Here is a 16315-nt window from a genome sequence, read left to right as displayed (position 1 = left end):
CCTCTAAATCTGAGACCATGGCCTTGATTCGGAAAAGGGTAGAATGCCTTCTCCGGGTAAAGGATGTGGTACTGCCCCAAGTGCAGGAGTTTAAGTATCTCAGGGTCTTGTTCACGAGTGAGGAAAGACTGGAGCGTGAGATCGATAGGCGGATTGGTGCTGCATCTGCAGTGATGTGGGTATTGTACTGCTCTGTCATGGTGAAGAGAGAGCTGAGTCAGAAGGCAGAGCTCTCAATTTAACGGTCGGTCTACGTTCCTACCCTCACCTATGGTCAAGAGCTTTGGGTAGTGACCGAAAGAACGAGACCGTGGAAACAAGCGGCCAAAATTAGTTTTCTCCGCAGAGTGGCTGGGCTCTCCTTTAGAGATAGGGTGAGAAGCTCAGTCATCTGGGAGGGGCTCGGAGTAGATTCGCTGCTCCTCCACATCGAGAGGAGCCCGTTGAGATGGTTCTGGCATCTGGTCAGGATGCCTCCTGGACACCTCCCTTGTGAGGTTTTCCGGGCATGCCCAACTGGGAGGAGGCCTAAAGGTAGACCCAGGAGACGTTGGAGGGACTATGTCTCTCACCTGGCCAGGGAACGCCTTGGGATTCCCCCATAAGAGCTGGCCCAAGTGGCTGAGGAGAGGGATGTCTGGGCCTCTCTACTTAGGCTACTGCCCCCGCGACCTGACTCCGGATAAGCAGGGGGGGGGGGGGGGGGGGGGGATGGATATCATCTTTAAGCCATATTGTGGTAACCAAAATAGTGGCATGTAAAATAAACAAGACCAACTCGGATTCTGGACTGCACAGCTGTGTTGGTGATGATGCTACTTGTACAAAATACAGAAGTGCAACCTAACCCATTTCTGTTTTAAGGCACACTTATTTGTTTTAGGGGCTTGATCCCTTATTTGTGTAGAAATACAGCTTTTAATTTATTCTACTTTGAGATCCAGAGTTCCTTACAGCTGTCTGTTGGTTTGGCGCACCACCACCCTAAATGAAACTAGTAACTACGGTCTGCAGAGGCAACATTATTAGCAAGTGTCCCTACATTAATGAATGTAGAGATATTATTTCAATTATCAGAACCAACAACTCAGAAACAGTCCAACCAGCCTGAGTCCTCAGGAGACAACAGCTGTATGGAGTCTGCCTCAGGAACAACTAGTATCTGTGACAGGGACAGTCCAGATGTTGTCCTTCTAGGCTGGTTCTCCCTGAACGAACAACCCATTCTCTCTCAGCTCCCCCACACGGACAGATCCAAACCAAAAACATTAATTAATAAATAAATGAAAGGCTTTTGGAGTACAGGTGAGCTTTTAAAAAGTGACTCAAAACACATAAATGTTGCTACCATGTTAACTTCAGATGTTCCGTTTGAATCTTTTGAATTCTTTTATTTTCTGTACACATGAAATGATTTGAACAGTCTTACTAGAGATCCCTCTTCAAGCAGTTCTCAAAGAGTGTATTTATGAGGTGGCTTGCATTATCTGGTACCTTGAGCATGTTCACACTGCCTTGGTCATCATCACACTTATATAAGGTTCTAGGGTTGGTAAACATTCGTAAAATGTTTTCAGTTGTGGCTTTCCTAACTAATTCAACTCTTTGAGGCAGAAACTTCAAATGGTTTCTTCTATCAGCTCTCTAGGTGAGACAGATACTTGCATATATACAGGTCCTTCTCAAAAAATTAGCATATTGTGATGAAGTTCATTATTTTCTGTAATGTACTGATAAACATTAGACTTTCATATATATTAGATTCATTACACACAACTGAAGTAGTTCAAGCCTTTTATTGTTTCTAATATTGATGATTTTGGCATACGGCTCATGAAAACCCAAAATTCCTATCTCAAAAAATTAGCATATCACGAAAAGGTTCTCTAAACGAGCTATTAACATAATCATCTGAATCAACTAATTAACTCTAAACACCTGCAAAAGATTCCTGAGGCTTTTATAAACTCCCAGCCTGGTTCATTACTCAAAACCGCAATCATGGGTAAGACTGCCGACCTGTCTGCTGTCCAGAAGCCCATCATTGACACCCTCAAGCAAGAGGGTAAGACACAGAAAGAAATTTCTTAACAAATAGGCTGTTCCCAGAGTGCTGTATCAAGGCACCTCAGTGGGAAGTCTGTGGGAAGGAAAAAGTGTGGCAGAAAACGCTGCACAATGAGAAGAGGTGACCGGACACTGAGGAAGATTGTGGAGAAGGACCGATTCCAGACCTTGGGGGACCTGCGGAAGCAGTGGACTGAATCTGGAGTAGAAACATCCAGAGCCAACGTGTACAGGCGTGTGCAGGAAATGGGTTGCAGGTGCCGCATTCCCCAGGTCAACCCACTTTTGAACCAGCGCCTGACCTGGGCTACAGAGAAGCAGCACTGGACTGTTGCTCAGTGGTCCAAAGCACTTTTTTCGGATGAAAGCAAATTTTGCATGTCATTCGGAAATCAAGGTGCCAGAGTCTGGAGGAAGACTGGGCAGAGAGAAATGCCAAAATGCCTGAAGTCCAGTGTCAAGTACCCACAGTCAGTGATGGTCTGGGGTGCCATGTCAGCTGCTGGTGTTGGTCCACTGGGTTTTATCAAGGGCAGGGTCAATGCAGTTAGCCATCAGGAGATTTTGGAGCACATCATGCTTCCTTCTGCTGAAAAGCTTTATGGAGATGAAGATTTCATTTTTCAGCACAACCTGGTGCCTGCTCACAGTGCCAACACCACTGGTAAATGGTTTACTGACCATGGTATTACTGTGCTCAGTTGGCCTGCCAACTCTCCTGACCTGAACCCCGTAGAGAATCTGTGGGATATTGTGAAGAGAAAGTTGAGAACCGCAAGACCCAACACTCTGGATGAGCTTAAGGCCACTATCGAAGCATCCTGGGCCTCCATAACACCTCAGCAGTGCCACAGGCTGATTGCCTCCATGCCACGCCGCATTGAAGCAGTCATTTCTGCAAAAAGATTCCCGACCAAGTGTTGAGTGCATAACTGAACATAATTATTTGAAGGTTGACTTTTTTTGTATTAAAAACACTTTTCTTTCATTGGTCGGATGAAATATGCTAATTTTTCAAGATAGGAATTTTGGATTTTCATGAGCTGTACGCCAAAATCATCAATATTAGAAACAATTAAAGGCTTGAACTACTTCAGTTGTGTGTAATGAACCTAATATATATGAAAGTCTAATGTTTATCAGTACATTACAGACAATAATGAACTTCATCATAATATGCACATTTTTTGAGAAGGACCTGAATTTACCACCAGAAAGACATTCAGGTATACGGTAACCTAAAAGTACAATAAATAAAAACACATTAAATAAGGCAAAAGTCTAAATAAACAGGAGGTACTTCATGAAAAACTTTGTTGCTGTGCTATGAGAATCATATAGCAGTCCAGTTCATGAGCTTCTTCCCTTGGCCAAGGTGTTAGCCTGCTGGCAGTGGGAACAAAAGATCTACTAGGGGCAACGGTGATACAGGAGTAAAGTGTTCACCCTGTAATTGTAAGGTTACAGGTTCGAGCCCCGCTCAGTCTGTCGCTGTCGTCGTGTCCTTGGACAAGACACTTAACCCCCTTGCCTGCTGGTGGTGTTCGGAGGGACAGAGCTTTTGTCCCCAGTGCTCGGCAGACTCGCCTCCGTCAGTGCGCCCCAGGGCAGCTGTAGCTACATCGTAGCTCATCCCCACCAGGGTGTGAATGTGCATGTGAATGGGTGAATGACTGGTTGTATTGTAAAGTGCCTTGGGGGGTTCCAGGACTCTAGAAGGCTCTATATCAAATACAGGCCATTTACCATTTATTTTTACCATCTCCTGAACCTCTCAGTCCTGCAACACAGTGAGATAAGCATCTCATTATAGCAGCTTCTCTGTCCCGTCAAGATGTTGTGAAGGGAGTGAATCCTATTATTCATAATGGCCAGCACTGTATGCTCATCTTTCACTCCACTGTGGTCCCCAGGGAATCCAAACTCCTGCCAAGCACAGAGCCAGCCTTCTTCACCAGCCTTGTCCAGCTGCCTCATGTTCCTATCAGTCATAATGCCCCCCCCCCCCCCCCACCCCCCCCCCACCCCCCCAGCAGACCATAGTGTAAAACAGAACACTGACTGACAGAACACATGCAGTATTCTGCAACATTCCTCGAGCTCTGCAGGACAGATCCAGTGCAAGTTTCATTTTAAAATAACCTCTGGCTCAATCACAATTACAGCTTGTGGAACCATGACAGCTAGTAGATAAAGACTTGGATTCTTAAACACAAGAAAAAATAAAAATTAAGTTTATTTAAGTCATAAAGAGCTTGACTGTGCTGTTTGCATGTTACAGTTACAAAACTAAACTATTACAAAGATACACTGTTATGATAATACAATGGTAGACAGGGTATCTGCAGGTTTAAGGGAGTCAAATTTAAGACTTTTTAAGACCTTTTTTAAGGCCACTTTGACCAAATTTAAGCTATTTTTAAAATTAAATTTAAGCTATAATTTCCAGCTATTGCCTGGAACCGGTGCTAACCACTTCGCGAACGTGGGATTAACCATCCAGTTACCATTAAACTTGCATTTCCCCATGGCGCAAGCTCCCACTAGCTTAACCAGCTAATGTGCTCATCTAAAGATAGCCCCCTTTCACAACCAACTGAATGTGTACGGTTTCGCTTACGCCAACATCATACACAAAAAATGCTGAACACTAACTAGAAATTCACGAAAAATTTGACAGAAATAATAGAATCTTGTTTTTTGGGTCTTTGGTAATTTAAGACCTTTGGAAACTGTATTTAAGGATTATTTGTCATTTTTAAGGATTTTTAAGGCCTTAAATTTGGAAAAGCTAATTTAAGACTTTTTAAGGACCCGCGGATACCCTGGGTAGAGGTCCTTTACTGAGAAATAATTTTATTTACTTTTTGAAAATGATCAGTCACTCAGAGTTCAACATGAAGGCTTAACGTGAAAATAGTCTCCTACACCTATCTCCTGCATTAGCTTCTGATAGAAAAAAGAACTCTAGGATTTGAAAACCCTGACAGATCTATGTCAAGCTGTAGCATCAACTCACCAATCTTGACTCGTGTTGGGGAAAGCTGTTAGTTTAGCGTCCAGGAAACAGCAGAGAATGTCATGACTAGTAGAAGCTAACTGTTAGCGTTAGCAACACCATCACACAATAGAAATAATTTGTTTCTAACTTATTTATTTAACTCCTCCAGGCTATTACTTGTGGAGATAAAACAATGACGTTGCAAAGCAAACAGAGTCAGCGGTAGAGTCACATTGCTGTTATCCAATCAGAGGAGAGATGTCGACATATCAGGAAATAAGACTTCAAAAGTCATTTGAAGCTCTATTCTGATCTGGAAATCTCCTACTTCCTGTCACAGGCGTGCGAGAACTTTTGTCCCCTGAATACGACTTACAAGGCATTCATTCCTACTAGAGATCAATGCAATTTTATTAAAAATATAAGTGAGTGAACTCACTGATGCGCCTGCAGCCTCTCAAGAGTTCCTGCTGCTCTAAACATTAAAATAATTATTTCATTTTCTGTTCCTCACTTCTGATTACCTTCAATGGTGTCTGTTTGTTGCAACCACCAGGTACAAAAACTAACTTTTGTTGTTTTGTTTTGTAACACCAGCCCAGAGATTGGTGTTGGGGTAACCCCTGCTATGAACCATATTTCCAGTAGTACAGAATTGAAAATGTTTGCTGAAAATTTTGTGCAATAATCAGATTTTTATTTTACTTCCACAAAATTCAAATTCTAAATTAGATATTACAGAAAACAGGGGTTGCCTGCCATCAAATTTAAAAGCCATCTCTCATCGTTCAGGCCATAATTTTTGAAGTCAGGCTGTCCAAATGATGGTGTGACGACACTGGCTAGTACTGTGCAGGGAAGTGTGGAAGTGCAGCGAGATCGATAATCGAATGGTCCAATAGTTTCTTTTAGTCTGAACCTAGACACATGCAAGGGAACCACTTTATTAAAGGTTTTCATTTTACTTTTTAATCTCCACAATATATTTATAGCTATACTATGTTAGAACATTGTTAAGAGGCATGAAAAATGTTTTAGGCTCATTTGTTTTCCAAATTTGCCATTTTAGCTTTAAAGAAAGGAAGTAGTTAGTACCTGATTATTGCACAAAATTTTCAGCAAACATGTTCATTTCTGTACTACTGGAAATATGGTTCATAGCAGGGGTTACCCCAACACCAATCTCTGGGCTGGTGTTCCAAAAAACAATCATAACAATTACTTAAAAGGTTTTACTTTTTTTTTTTTAAATAAGTTTCGAACGTGAAATGCACGGACGAGGATTTGGGCCACTGAAAAGAATAAAAAGAAAAGAAAGAGAATTCAGGTTTTTTTTCTTCAAAATTCTAACTTTATTAATCTTGAGATAAAAAAGTCAGAATTCTGAGATTAAAGTCAGAATTCTGAGATTAAAGTCAGAATTTTGAGAAAAAAAGGTCTAAATTCTCTTTCTTTACTTTTTTTTCTTTTCAGTGGCTCAAATCCTCTCTGTAGGACAGTTCCCTAAAAATGGCTTCTATACTTTTTTGAAGTATTATGACAAACACTCGTCTCTCTCGTCTTCCTCCGCTTATCCGGGTCCGGGTCGCGGGGGCAGCATCCCAACTAGGGAGCTCCAGGCCGTCCTCTCCCCGGCCTTGTCCACCAGCTCCTCCGGCAGGACCCCAAGGCGTTCCCGGACCAGATTGGAGATGTAACCTCTCCAACGTGTCCTGGGTCGACCCGGGGGCCTTCTGCCGGCAGGACATGCCCGAAACACCTCCCCGGGGAGGCGTCCAGGAGGCATCCTGACCAGATGCCCAAACCACCTCAACTGGCTCCTTTCGATCCGGAGGAGCAGCGGTTCTACTCCGAGTCCCTCCCGAATGTCCGAGCTCCTCACCCTATCTCTAAGGCTGAGCCCGGCCACCCTACGGAGGAAACTCATTTCGGCCGCTTGTATCCGCGATCTCGTTCTTTCGGTCATTACCCAAAGCTCATGACCATAGGTGAGGATTGGGACGTAGATCGACCGGTAAATCGAGAGCCTGGCTTTCTGGCTCAGCTCCCTCTTCCCCACGACAGATCGGCTCAGCGTCCGCATCACTGCAGACGCCGAACCAATCCGCCTGTCGATCTCCCGATCCCTCCTACCCTCACTCGTGAACAAGACCCCGAGATACTTAAACTCCTCCACTTGAGGTAGGACCTCTCCCCCGACCCGGAGGTGGCAAGCCACCCTTTTCCGGTCGAGAACCATGGTCTCAGATTTGGAGGTGCTGATCCTCATCCCAGCCGCTTCACATTCGGCCGCGAACCTACCCAGCAAGAGCTGAAGGTCAGAGCTGGATGAAGCTAGGAGGACCACATCATCCGCAAAAAGCAGAGACGAGATTCTCCTGCCACCAAACTCGACACACTCCACACCACGGCTGCGTCTAGAAATTCTGTCCATAAAAGTGATGAACAGAACCGGTGACAAAGGGCAGCCCTGGCGGAGTCCAACCCTCACTGGGAACAGGTCCGACTTACTACCGGCTATGCGGACCAAACTCACGCTCCTCTGGTAAAGGGACTGAATGGCCCTTAACAGAAAGCCACCCACCCCATACTCCTGGAGCGTCCCCCACAGGGTGCCCCTGGGGACACGGTCATAAGCCTTCTCCAAATCCACAAAGCACATGTGGATTGGTTGGGCAAACTCCCATGCCCCCTCCATCACCCTTGCAAGGGTATAGAGCTGGTCCACAGTTCCACGGCCAAGACGAAAACCACATTGCTCCTCCTCTATCTGAGATTCAACTATCGATCGGACCCTCCTCTCCAGTACCCTGGAGTAGACCTTTCCAGGGAGGCTGAGGAGTGTGATCCCCCTATAGTTGGAACACACCCTCAGGTCACCCTTCTTAAAGATGGGGACCACCACCCCAGTCTGCCACTCCCTAGGAACTGCCCCCGATGACCACGCAATGTTGCAGAGACGTGTCAACCATGACAGCCCTACAACATCCATAGCCTTGAGATACCCAGGACGAACCTCATCCGCCCCCGGGGCTCCACCGCTGTGTAGTTGTTTGACTACCTCAGCAACTTCTGCCCCCGAGATCGGACAGTCCATCCCCAGGCCTCCCAGCTCTGGTTCCTCCTCGGAATGCGCATTGGTGGGATTGAGGAGCTCCTCAAAGTATTCCTTCCACCGTCCGACTATAGCCTCAGTTGACGTCAGCAGCTCCCCATCCCCACTGTAAACAGTGTGAGCGAGTTGCTGCCTTCCTCTCCTGAGGCGCCGGACAGTTTGCCAGAACCTCTTTGGAGCCGATCGATAGTCTTTCTCCATGGCCTCACCAAACTCCTCCCACGCCCGAGATTTTGCCTTGGCAACTGCCACTGCTGCACCCCGCTTGGCTATCCGGTACCTGTCTGCTGCCTCCGGAGACCCACAGACCAGCCACGCCCTGTAGGCCTCCTTCTTCAGCCTGACGGCTCCCCGAACCTCTGGTGTCCACCAGCGGGTACGGGGGTTGCCACCACGACTGGCACCGGCCACCTTACGACCACAGCTAGCAACAGCCGCCTCGACAATCGCAGAGTGGAACAAGGCCCACTCGGACTCAATGTCCCCCACTGCTCTCGGGACGTGGTCAAAGCTCTGCCGGAGGTGGGAGTTGAAGACCGTCTTGACAGGTTCTTCTGCCAGGCGTTCCCAGCAGACCCTCACTATGCGTTTGGGTCTGCCAGGTCTACGCGGCATGTTCCCTTGCCATCTGATCCAACTCACCACCAGGTGGTGATCAGTTGACAGCTCCGCCCCTCTCTTCACTCGGGTGTCCAAAACATACGGCCGCAGGTCAGATGATACGACTACAAAATCTATCATCGACCTGTGACCTAGGCTGCCCTGGTACCAAGTGTACCGGTGGGCATCCTTATGTTCGAACATGGTGTTCGTTATGGCCAAACTGCGGCTTGCACAGAAGTCCAATAACAAAACACCGCTCGAGTTCTGATCAGGTGGGCCGTTCCTCCCAATCACACCCCTCCAGGTCAAGCTGTCATTGCCCACGTGAGCATTGAAGTCCCCCAGCAGGACAATGGAGTCCCCTGATGGAGCACTATCTAGCACTCGTCCCAGGGACTCCAAAAAGGGTGGGTACTCTGAACTGATATTTGGCCCATAAGCACAAACAACAGTCAGGACCCGTTCCCCGACCCGAAGGCGCAAGGAAGCTACCCTCTTGTCCCCCGGGGTAAACCCCAACACACAGGCAGAGAGTCTCGGGGCTAACAAAAAGCCAACCCCAGCCCTCCGCCTCTCACCCGGAGCAACTCCAGCAAAGTAGAGTGTCCAACCCCTCTCCAGGTCTCGGGTTCCAGAGCCAATGCTATGTGTCGAGGTGAGTCCGACTATATCTAGCCGGTACCGCTCAACCTCTGCCACAAGCTCCGGCTCCTTCCCCGCCAGCGAGGTGACGTTCCATGTCCCAAAAACTAGTTTTCTTGTCCGGGGATTGGACCGCCAAGGCTCCCGCCTTGGTCTGCCACCCGATTCACATTGCACCGGACCCTTCATGTTCCTCCTGCGGGTGGTGGGTCCACAGTTGGACGAGCCCATGTATCCGGTTCGGGCTGGGCCCGGCCGGGCCCCATGGGCGAAAGCCCGGCCACCAGGCGCTCGCTCACGGGCCCCAACCCCAGGCCTGGCTCCAGGGTGGGACCCCGGTAACCCTCCGGGCCGGGTACTCCGACTCTTCGTTTTAACCGCCATGAAAGATCCTTCGAACCGTTCTTTGTCTCACCCTTCACCTAAGACCAATTTGTCATGGGAGACCCTACCAGGGGCACTAAGTGCCCCAGACAACATAGCTCCTAGGATCATTAGGGCACTCAAACTCCTCCACCACGATAAGGTGACGGTTCAAGGACAAACACCCCCCAGAATTCAGTACAAATGGGGCAAGGTGGAGAAACGAGGGCCCGGGCGGGATTTTTTTATTTATTTATTTTTTGGGAGTAAAATTGTGAGACTCTTCCTGACAGTTCTGTGTGAGATGCCACGGCAGACCTTCTCACCTCTGATGAACTTCATACTGCTGACCATGTCAACACTAGGTTCTAATTATTTTAAACAGACTACTGCTGTCGATGTGATCTGCAGCTGCATTGGTTTCTTTACCTGCTTGGAGTCTATGTCATGAAGAGGAGCATCAGAGAAGCAGTGGTGGTGGAAGAGGCCCATCTTCTGGTTGAACAGGCAGAATACAACATGAGCCCGTGCATTCTGCCACTTAATGAGCCGAACCAGGTCGCGGTTCAGAGCAGCGCCCAGGTCCACAGACCAATTATAACTGTACAGGGTCACCTAAAGGAAGGATGAGCATTGTAGCACATTTGTAAATCCACATCTAGATTGTTAATGATTACTCTCAAAAGGCACATAAATAAAAACATCTGAATTCTGACCTGAACGCTATTTAGAGGAAAGGGGAACCCTCTCACCTTTTTGTCCAGGATGCTGAGGAAGAGGAACCTCTGGCGGGGAGCTAGTCCAGTCGCAGCTTGACACGGACTTGCAGGATCACTCTGCTCCAGAGCTTCGAAGCGCTGGAATCCTTTATGAGCTGCGGTCAGGAGAGAGTCAGCTGTGATCTGATTTAACACCGACTCAAAACCAAACTTTAGGACTACAGTCAGAATCACTTCATTTTTGATTTTCACTGCTCCTTTTAAGATCAAAACCTTGTCTGAGAGGTTTAACCAAATACACACAGACAGATACAAAGATGTCAAACAGATCAGCTTTATTCTTTGAACAAGAATACCTAAATTAGAACAAGGCAACAAAAAATACAGCTCATTAAGGAACACGGGCATCAAAGACTGGTTCAACGCCATTTTTGAATGAATGAACATCTGGGTTTGCATCATTTAAATTAAACTCGGTCCTTTATGTCTTTTTTATTAATGTGTGGACTCCATGTTGGGCGACAGATGCAGTCTGACAAAATAGCCTTTTCATTTAAGAACTATCCGAACCTTCCGGAAAAAGCTCTTCATGCAAGCATTTCACTGAAAGTAATCATAAAAATTCTGCATAGGAAAAAACATTTGAAACATGTTGAGCTCAGAGGGAAACTTACGTGTGAACCTATTTAGCACTGGGGAGTTTTCTTCATCTGAACTGTCTTCTGTAGGCAAACAGAGATGGGACAAACAGCAAGGCAGCATGGACAGTGAGACACAGCAAGACATGATGAGACATGATTCGATACGGTGAGACACAGTTTGGCACAAATGTAATAGGATGAGATGTGGTGAGACAGCCAGACATGGTTAGACACAGTAAGGTACAGTGAGACACACATAAGACATGGTGAGACAAGATCAGATACAGTGAGGCAAGGTGAGAAACAGTGAGACAGGAAATCATAGAAGCAAAACAGCAGGTTTTAGCCAGCATGCACATAGAAACAGCATCAGAAAGCAGACCTTCTTCTCTCCCCCTCAACTTCACGTTAGGATGATAACATTTGGCAGGCTGTTCTGTTAGCTCTTTTGACTAAAGTTAAAGTCCCATTAGTTGTCACACACACACACTAGTGTGTGACAAAATGTGTTCTCTGCTTTTGACCCATCCCCTAGGGGAGCAGAGAGCGTGCTTGAGAACCATTTGGTGGTTTAACAACACCCACCCCCCCGGATTCCATTTTTAAAGTCTTTGGTAGGACCCGACCATAGATTTGAACCCACATTCTCCAATAGGCCACTGAGCTTGACCAAATTACAAAAATAATTAAATATTTATTATTCTGTTGTTATTGTTGCATCAAATCTGAGGCTATTTTCCTGAGTTAGGAGTTGAAGTCAGCCACTGCTGCAGATAATGGAGAACCAACTATAACACCAAATAGGACTAAAAACCAGAAGGATCAACCTCAGCCCATTTTGTACATGAATATCCAGCAGAATGTTCGTGGGGTGGGGGATGACTGATCACTGCATTTCTGTGTATATAAGGAGATGATGGTTCCACTAGGAAATCATTGAGAACAGAACCAGTAAATGGGTCAAGCATTTTAAACACAAACTGTGACCTCATCTACTGTTCTTCTGCTACCACGGTGATCTAGCTGTCCTCAGAAAGGAACTGCTTTAATATATAGAAAACACTCCAGTGCACTTGGTGAAGGTGGAAGTAACCTGGCAGAACAAGCCTGTTCAGGAGTTACCTTGCTCTGTGCAGTAGTGCCACTGATGGAAGTTTCGGCCAATGAGAATGAAGCTCTGTGTAGTATCTGGAGGCTGGCTGAAGCTCTGGACCAGAGGAAACGGAACAAAAACATCTCCAGAAGGGGGGCAGCTGTGAAACCCAGAGATTAATTATTGAGGTATGCACCAGAGGTCATGCTAGCCATTTTTGTTGTCCGTCATTTTGACTGACAGGGTTTAAAACAAGACGGTCATGATCTATTTTTTTCCCAGTCACTTTCATTTCTGAAATAATAAACATTCAATACCATTTTATTTTCATTCATTCCTTATTTATATTTTATCCAAAGAAGCAGAGCAGAGTGCCCCAGTGAGATATTGACATTACAAATAATCAACTTCACTTAAAGTAGGAACATTTCACCTGCTGCGGCCCAAACGTACACCTTCCTTCTGCTCTGCGTAAACTGTCCACCTGTTTGTGCGTAATCAAGTGTCTAAGAGGGCTTGCTCAAGCAGCGCTAGTTTTGTGGTTCTCGACTTTTGCCTCAGACAGACTTATGGCTGTTTAAAGGTTCTGGATGATGAATCCACGCTCTGCTGCCACGCAAAAAATAACATGAGCCACTGTCAGCCAAAGTTTAAAATCAGGGAAAATTTCTCTAAATACCCAGAAGTTGGCAAGATTCTTTAAAAGAAGGGTTTCCAGAGCTGGAAAACGTGTTAGCAGTTGTTTTTATAACAGGTGTTCCAACTAATCTCGTAGATCACAACATGCCCTATAGGTTAAAAAATAAATAAAAAAATAAAATTGTAAGTTGCTTTGGGTAAAAGCGTCTGCTAAGCACATAAACATAAACATAACATATGTGCTACTTTGGGGAAATGTGCAGACCGACTACTACGTCACAGGCTGTTTACCTGGACAGATGCGCTACCTCTGGAAGTTGCTATATTACTGCTTGTTATATGTTTACCTGACAGTTAGCTTGTGAGTGGCTTGTAGAATATCGTTTTTATACTGTAAATAATTTCTCACATTGTTTCATGACAAAAACTGGCTTTTTCATGAATAAATCACAACAAACACTGTACATTTTCGCTAATAATTATACTACAGTTCTGTATTTTTGAGTAATATCACCCTAATAAGCATGTTTCTATACTGTAAACAAGAGCAAAACTGTCGTAACATGCTGCGGTAGGAATATTCGATGAGGAAGCACGGATAGTCAGAATACCGGCCTTTGGGAAGGAGCTGTTCTTTTATCTTGACGTCCCCTTATGGAAAATAAACCCAATTAATTAACCTTCATTTCTTGTGTTGTCTTCCCTCCTTCCAACAAACTCACAATATCTGGGGAGTGAAACTGTGCACATGGTCTCTTCTAATGCAGCATCAGTAGTTACTCTTAGGCTAATTTTCCTTTAACCTAGGACAGTCTGTGATTCTCAGTAGAAAGTGTCAGCTCAGACAAAAACTCAACCAGAACCTGCACAAACTCACCTAGTTTTCTCAAAGACCTTGACTGTTGTATCTCCAGCCAGAGAACTGACCAAAGTGACAATCTCTGTCAAGATAGAAGGCAGCAGGAAATGGGATGTGATCTCTGTTGTGCACTTCTGAATGGAGGGGCAGTCTGCTCCCAGGAAGTCCGGTCGCATGGTTCCAGAATGGGGAACAAAGAGGGAAGTCAGCTTGGAAAACATGATGGTCCACGATGCCTCGCAACATGTTAATATCTCGGGAAGGAACTGACCCAGTTTAGCCATGAAGGTGATCCACAGCTCACAGGTCTTCTGATAGACGGGGTGCAACGTTCCTGCATCACCCTCCTCCAGCTGAGACACCCGCCTCCTGGACCCCCCACACACATACATATGAGTATTTACACAGGAATCACACATACTACCCATCAATAAAGTATCAGCATCACACACTCGATATTCTCAGTTCCACACCAGCTTCTTGTCTGTTGTACACGTGTTTACAGTTACCAGTCTGTTGGATATGCTTAGTGGGCATGCTGGGAAGACCCAAATTTGTTTAGATTTTAAATGATGATAATTTTTTTAATCAAAATCTACATAAGGTGTCTCTAAATAATAAAAAAGCGAGTCTAAGTAGAAGAGAATATGATATCCCCTATGTGGATAAAGGGTCTCCGGAGGTTAATGTGAAAATGTTTTTGTTCAAAACCAAAGACATGATCGGCATCCAGATGTTGGTTTAGATGAGTAAATAAAACATGAGCACAGTGAAGCAGGAAATGCCTTTAACAGCACAAATGTTGCTTAAATAGAAGATTAGTTACAACTAAAAACAGGAGAAACAGATGGAGCAATGAGAAGAAAGCCTGGGTTTACATAAGCTGCTTTAGACCATCTCAGCTCTGAGCTGCAGCCGGTCTAAACAACATAATGAGAAACCATGTACTGCTCCTATGGCTGAATAATGCACAGTAGTTTACAACAGGAACTTTACAAAGGGAGCTTCAGATCAATCCATCTGTCCCAGTTGACCCTGAGCTGAGTAATTCCTGCTGTGTGGAAAGGAATCATTTGTATTTCAGTAGGTTGATCCTTAATCCATAAATTAGCTGGTTTTCCTGATTTAATTCGAACTACCAACTGCCGTTAAAGCTCCATTATATCACAGGTGTTTATGTTGACAAGATCAATTTTATTCAGGTGATGTATAAGTTATATGTGATGATGAAACCAGCATTGTAAAACGATTACCAAGAGTAATTCATTCTAATGAACAGCAGGTTGGGAACTGATAAGGTGGTATGGTATGGGATGCTAATTAATTTAACTGCCTGCCCCAATGTTAACTCATCCAGTGGCTCCAAACATCATCCAGTCTTCAGAGGGTGGGTCATTACGAGTCACATTCACAGACTTCCTGAGCTTGACTTGTGATGCAAAGCCCTTTGAGTGGTTTTAAGAAAACAAAAACGCTCCATTTTTTCTTCATGGCAGGCTAGTGTTAAGAACACAAACTTTAGGCATTTTAGACCAAAACAATGATGAATGAATCCCCGCAATGCAAAAGGGGCTGATTTACTGACTAACCTTTGACTTATTTGTTTGTTATTAGCTGGAAAAAAAATACCTAGCGCTTCATACTGTTCGACGTCGAAGGACAGGATAGCTACATGCTGGTGTGGTGGCTAATGGGTAAAGTAGGGTGTTGGTTTGATCCCCCACCTTTGAATCTGGTCCAGATCCACAGCCTTGTCTTGGCTCCACTGCTGCTTTACGTTCTCAGTCTTGTGCCTTCGTCGTGTAGCTTGCCCCTCCTCTCCCTTCTCCTGAACAATGTCATCAGTGGTCTTGGGGCTACTAAGGTCCCCTGAATCAGGCTTACTCTGGAGGAAACATAACCATTCATGTACTGCAACAAATACCTAAGTTGGTTTACCTATAAAATAAATAATATTAATAAACAACAAAGGACAACTCAATCTTAAGAGTATCCAGCTTAGATAATTACTGGAGACCCTGTGGCCAGGTTTTGACCCATGGAGCTCAGCCCAAATGAGATAGGTAGGCTCATCCACCTATGCACCACCTAACTTCAGGAGGAGCACAAAGGACTGTGGATTTTGTAGAAGAACAAGGTGGGAGCTTTGGGGGTCTGATCCATGGAAACAAAAACTGGCAATCCAGACATGCAACCTCACTTAACTGGCAGAGAATGAGGTTGAGCAGAAGTGACTAGTTGTAACAAAAATGAAAAGGGGACAGTATGTTATCTGCCCCTTTTAACTAAAATAACATTTATACAACTGTATAATTGTTTGAAAGCATTCAAACTGTAGTGATCCTGTTTCTCTTTATAGTTAGTTAGTTAGTTAGTTAGTTAGTTAGTTATTCTGCTTCCGTACATTGTTTGGCATTTAACTATTTCCACAGTTCTTCAGCTATTTACACAATTTTGGTATCAAAACATTCAGCTCGTTCAGCTTATGCCGACAAAGACTTCTGGTATTAAAATATTTTATACTTTTTGAGATATTTAGCTTTTTCAGCGATTTTTGGTCCCATTGAAATGAA

General features: G+C 45.1%; 1 protein-coding gene across 6 annotated transcripts in view; it reads right to left on the bottom strand.

Moving 5' to 3' along the window:
• The window catches only part of szt2 (SZT2 subunit of KICSTOR complex), a 93186-nt gene that overhangs the window by 20667 nt on the left and 56204 nt on the right, over window positions 1-16315 (bottom strand). For 4 of the 6 annotated variants that reach the window (XM_015962238.3, XM_015962242.3, XM_015962239.3 and 1 more), the window contains exons 53-59: window positions 15467-15627; window positions 14014-14111; window positions 13761-13893; window positions 12274-12404; window positions 11185-11232; window positions 10544-10665; window positions 10221-10406 (exon numbers count right to left, since the gene is read on the bottom strand). In XM_015962238.3, coding sequence (XP_015817724.1) covers window positions 10221-10406; window positions 10544-10665; window positions 11185-11232; window positions 12274-12404; window positions 13761-13893; window positions 14014-14111; window positions 15467-15627 — 879 coding nt within the window. The remainder of the gene's footprint in view (window positions 1-10220; window positions 10407-10543; window positions 10666-11184; window positions 11233-12273; window positions 12405-13760; window positions 13894-14013; window positions 14112-15466; window positions 15628-16315) is intronic. The other 2 variants (XM_015962240.3, XM_015962241.3) reach the window with 2 other exon arrangements.

This window comes from Nothobranchius furzeri, chromosome 16 (assembly GCF_043380555.1).
Source record: "Nothobranchius furzeri strain GRZ-AD chromosome 16, NfurGRZ-RIMD1, whole genome shotgun sequence".
Taxonomy (NCBI): Eukaryota; Metazoa; Chordata; class Actinopteri; order Cyprinodontiformes; family Nothobranchiidae; genus Nothobranchius; species Nothobranchius furzeri.
The sequence above is the reverse complement of the archived record's forward strand: the minus strand, read 5'-3'. Positions and strand labels throughout refer to the sequence as shown.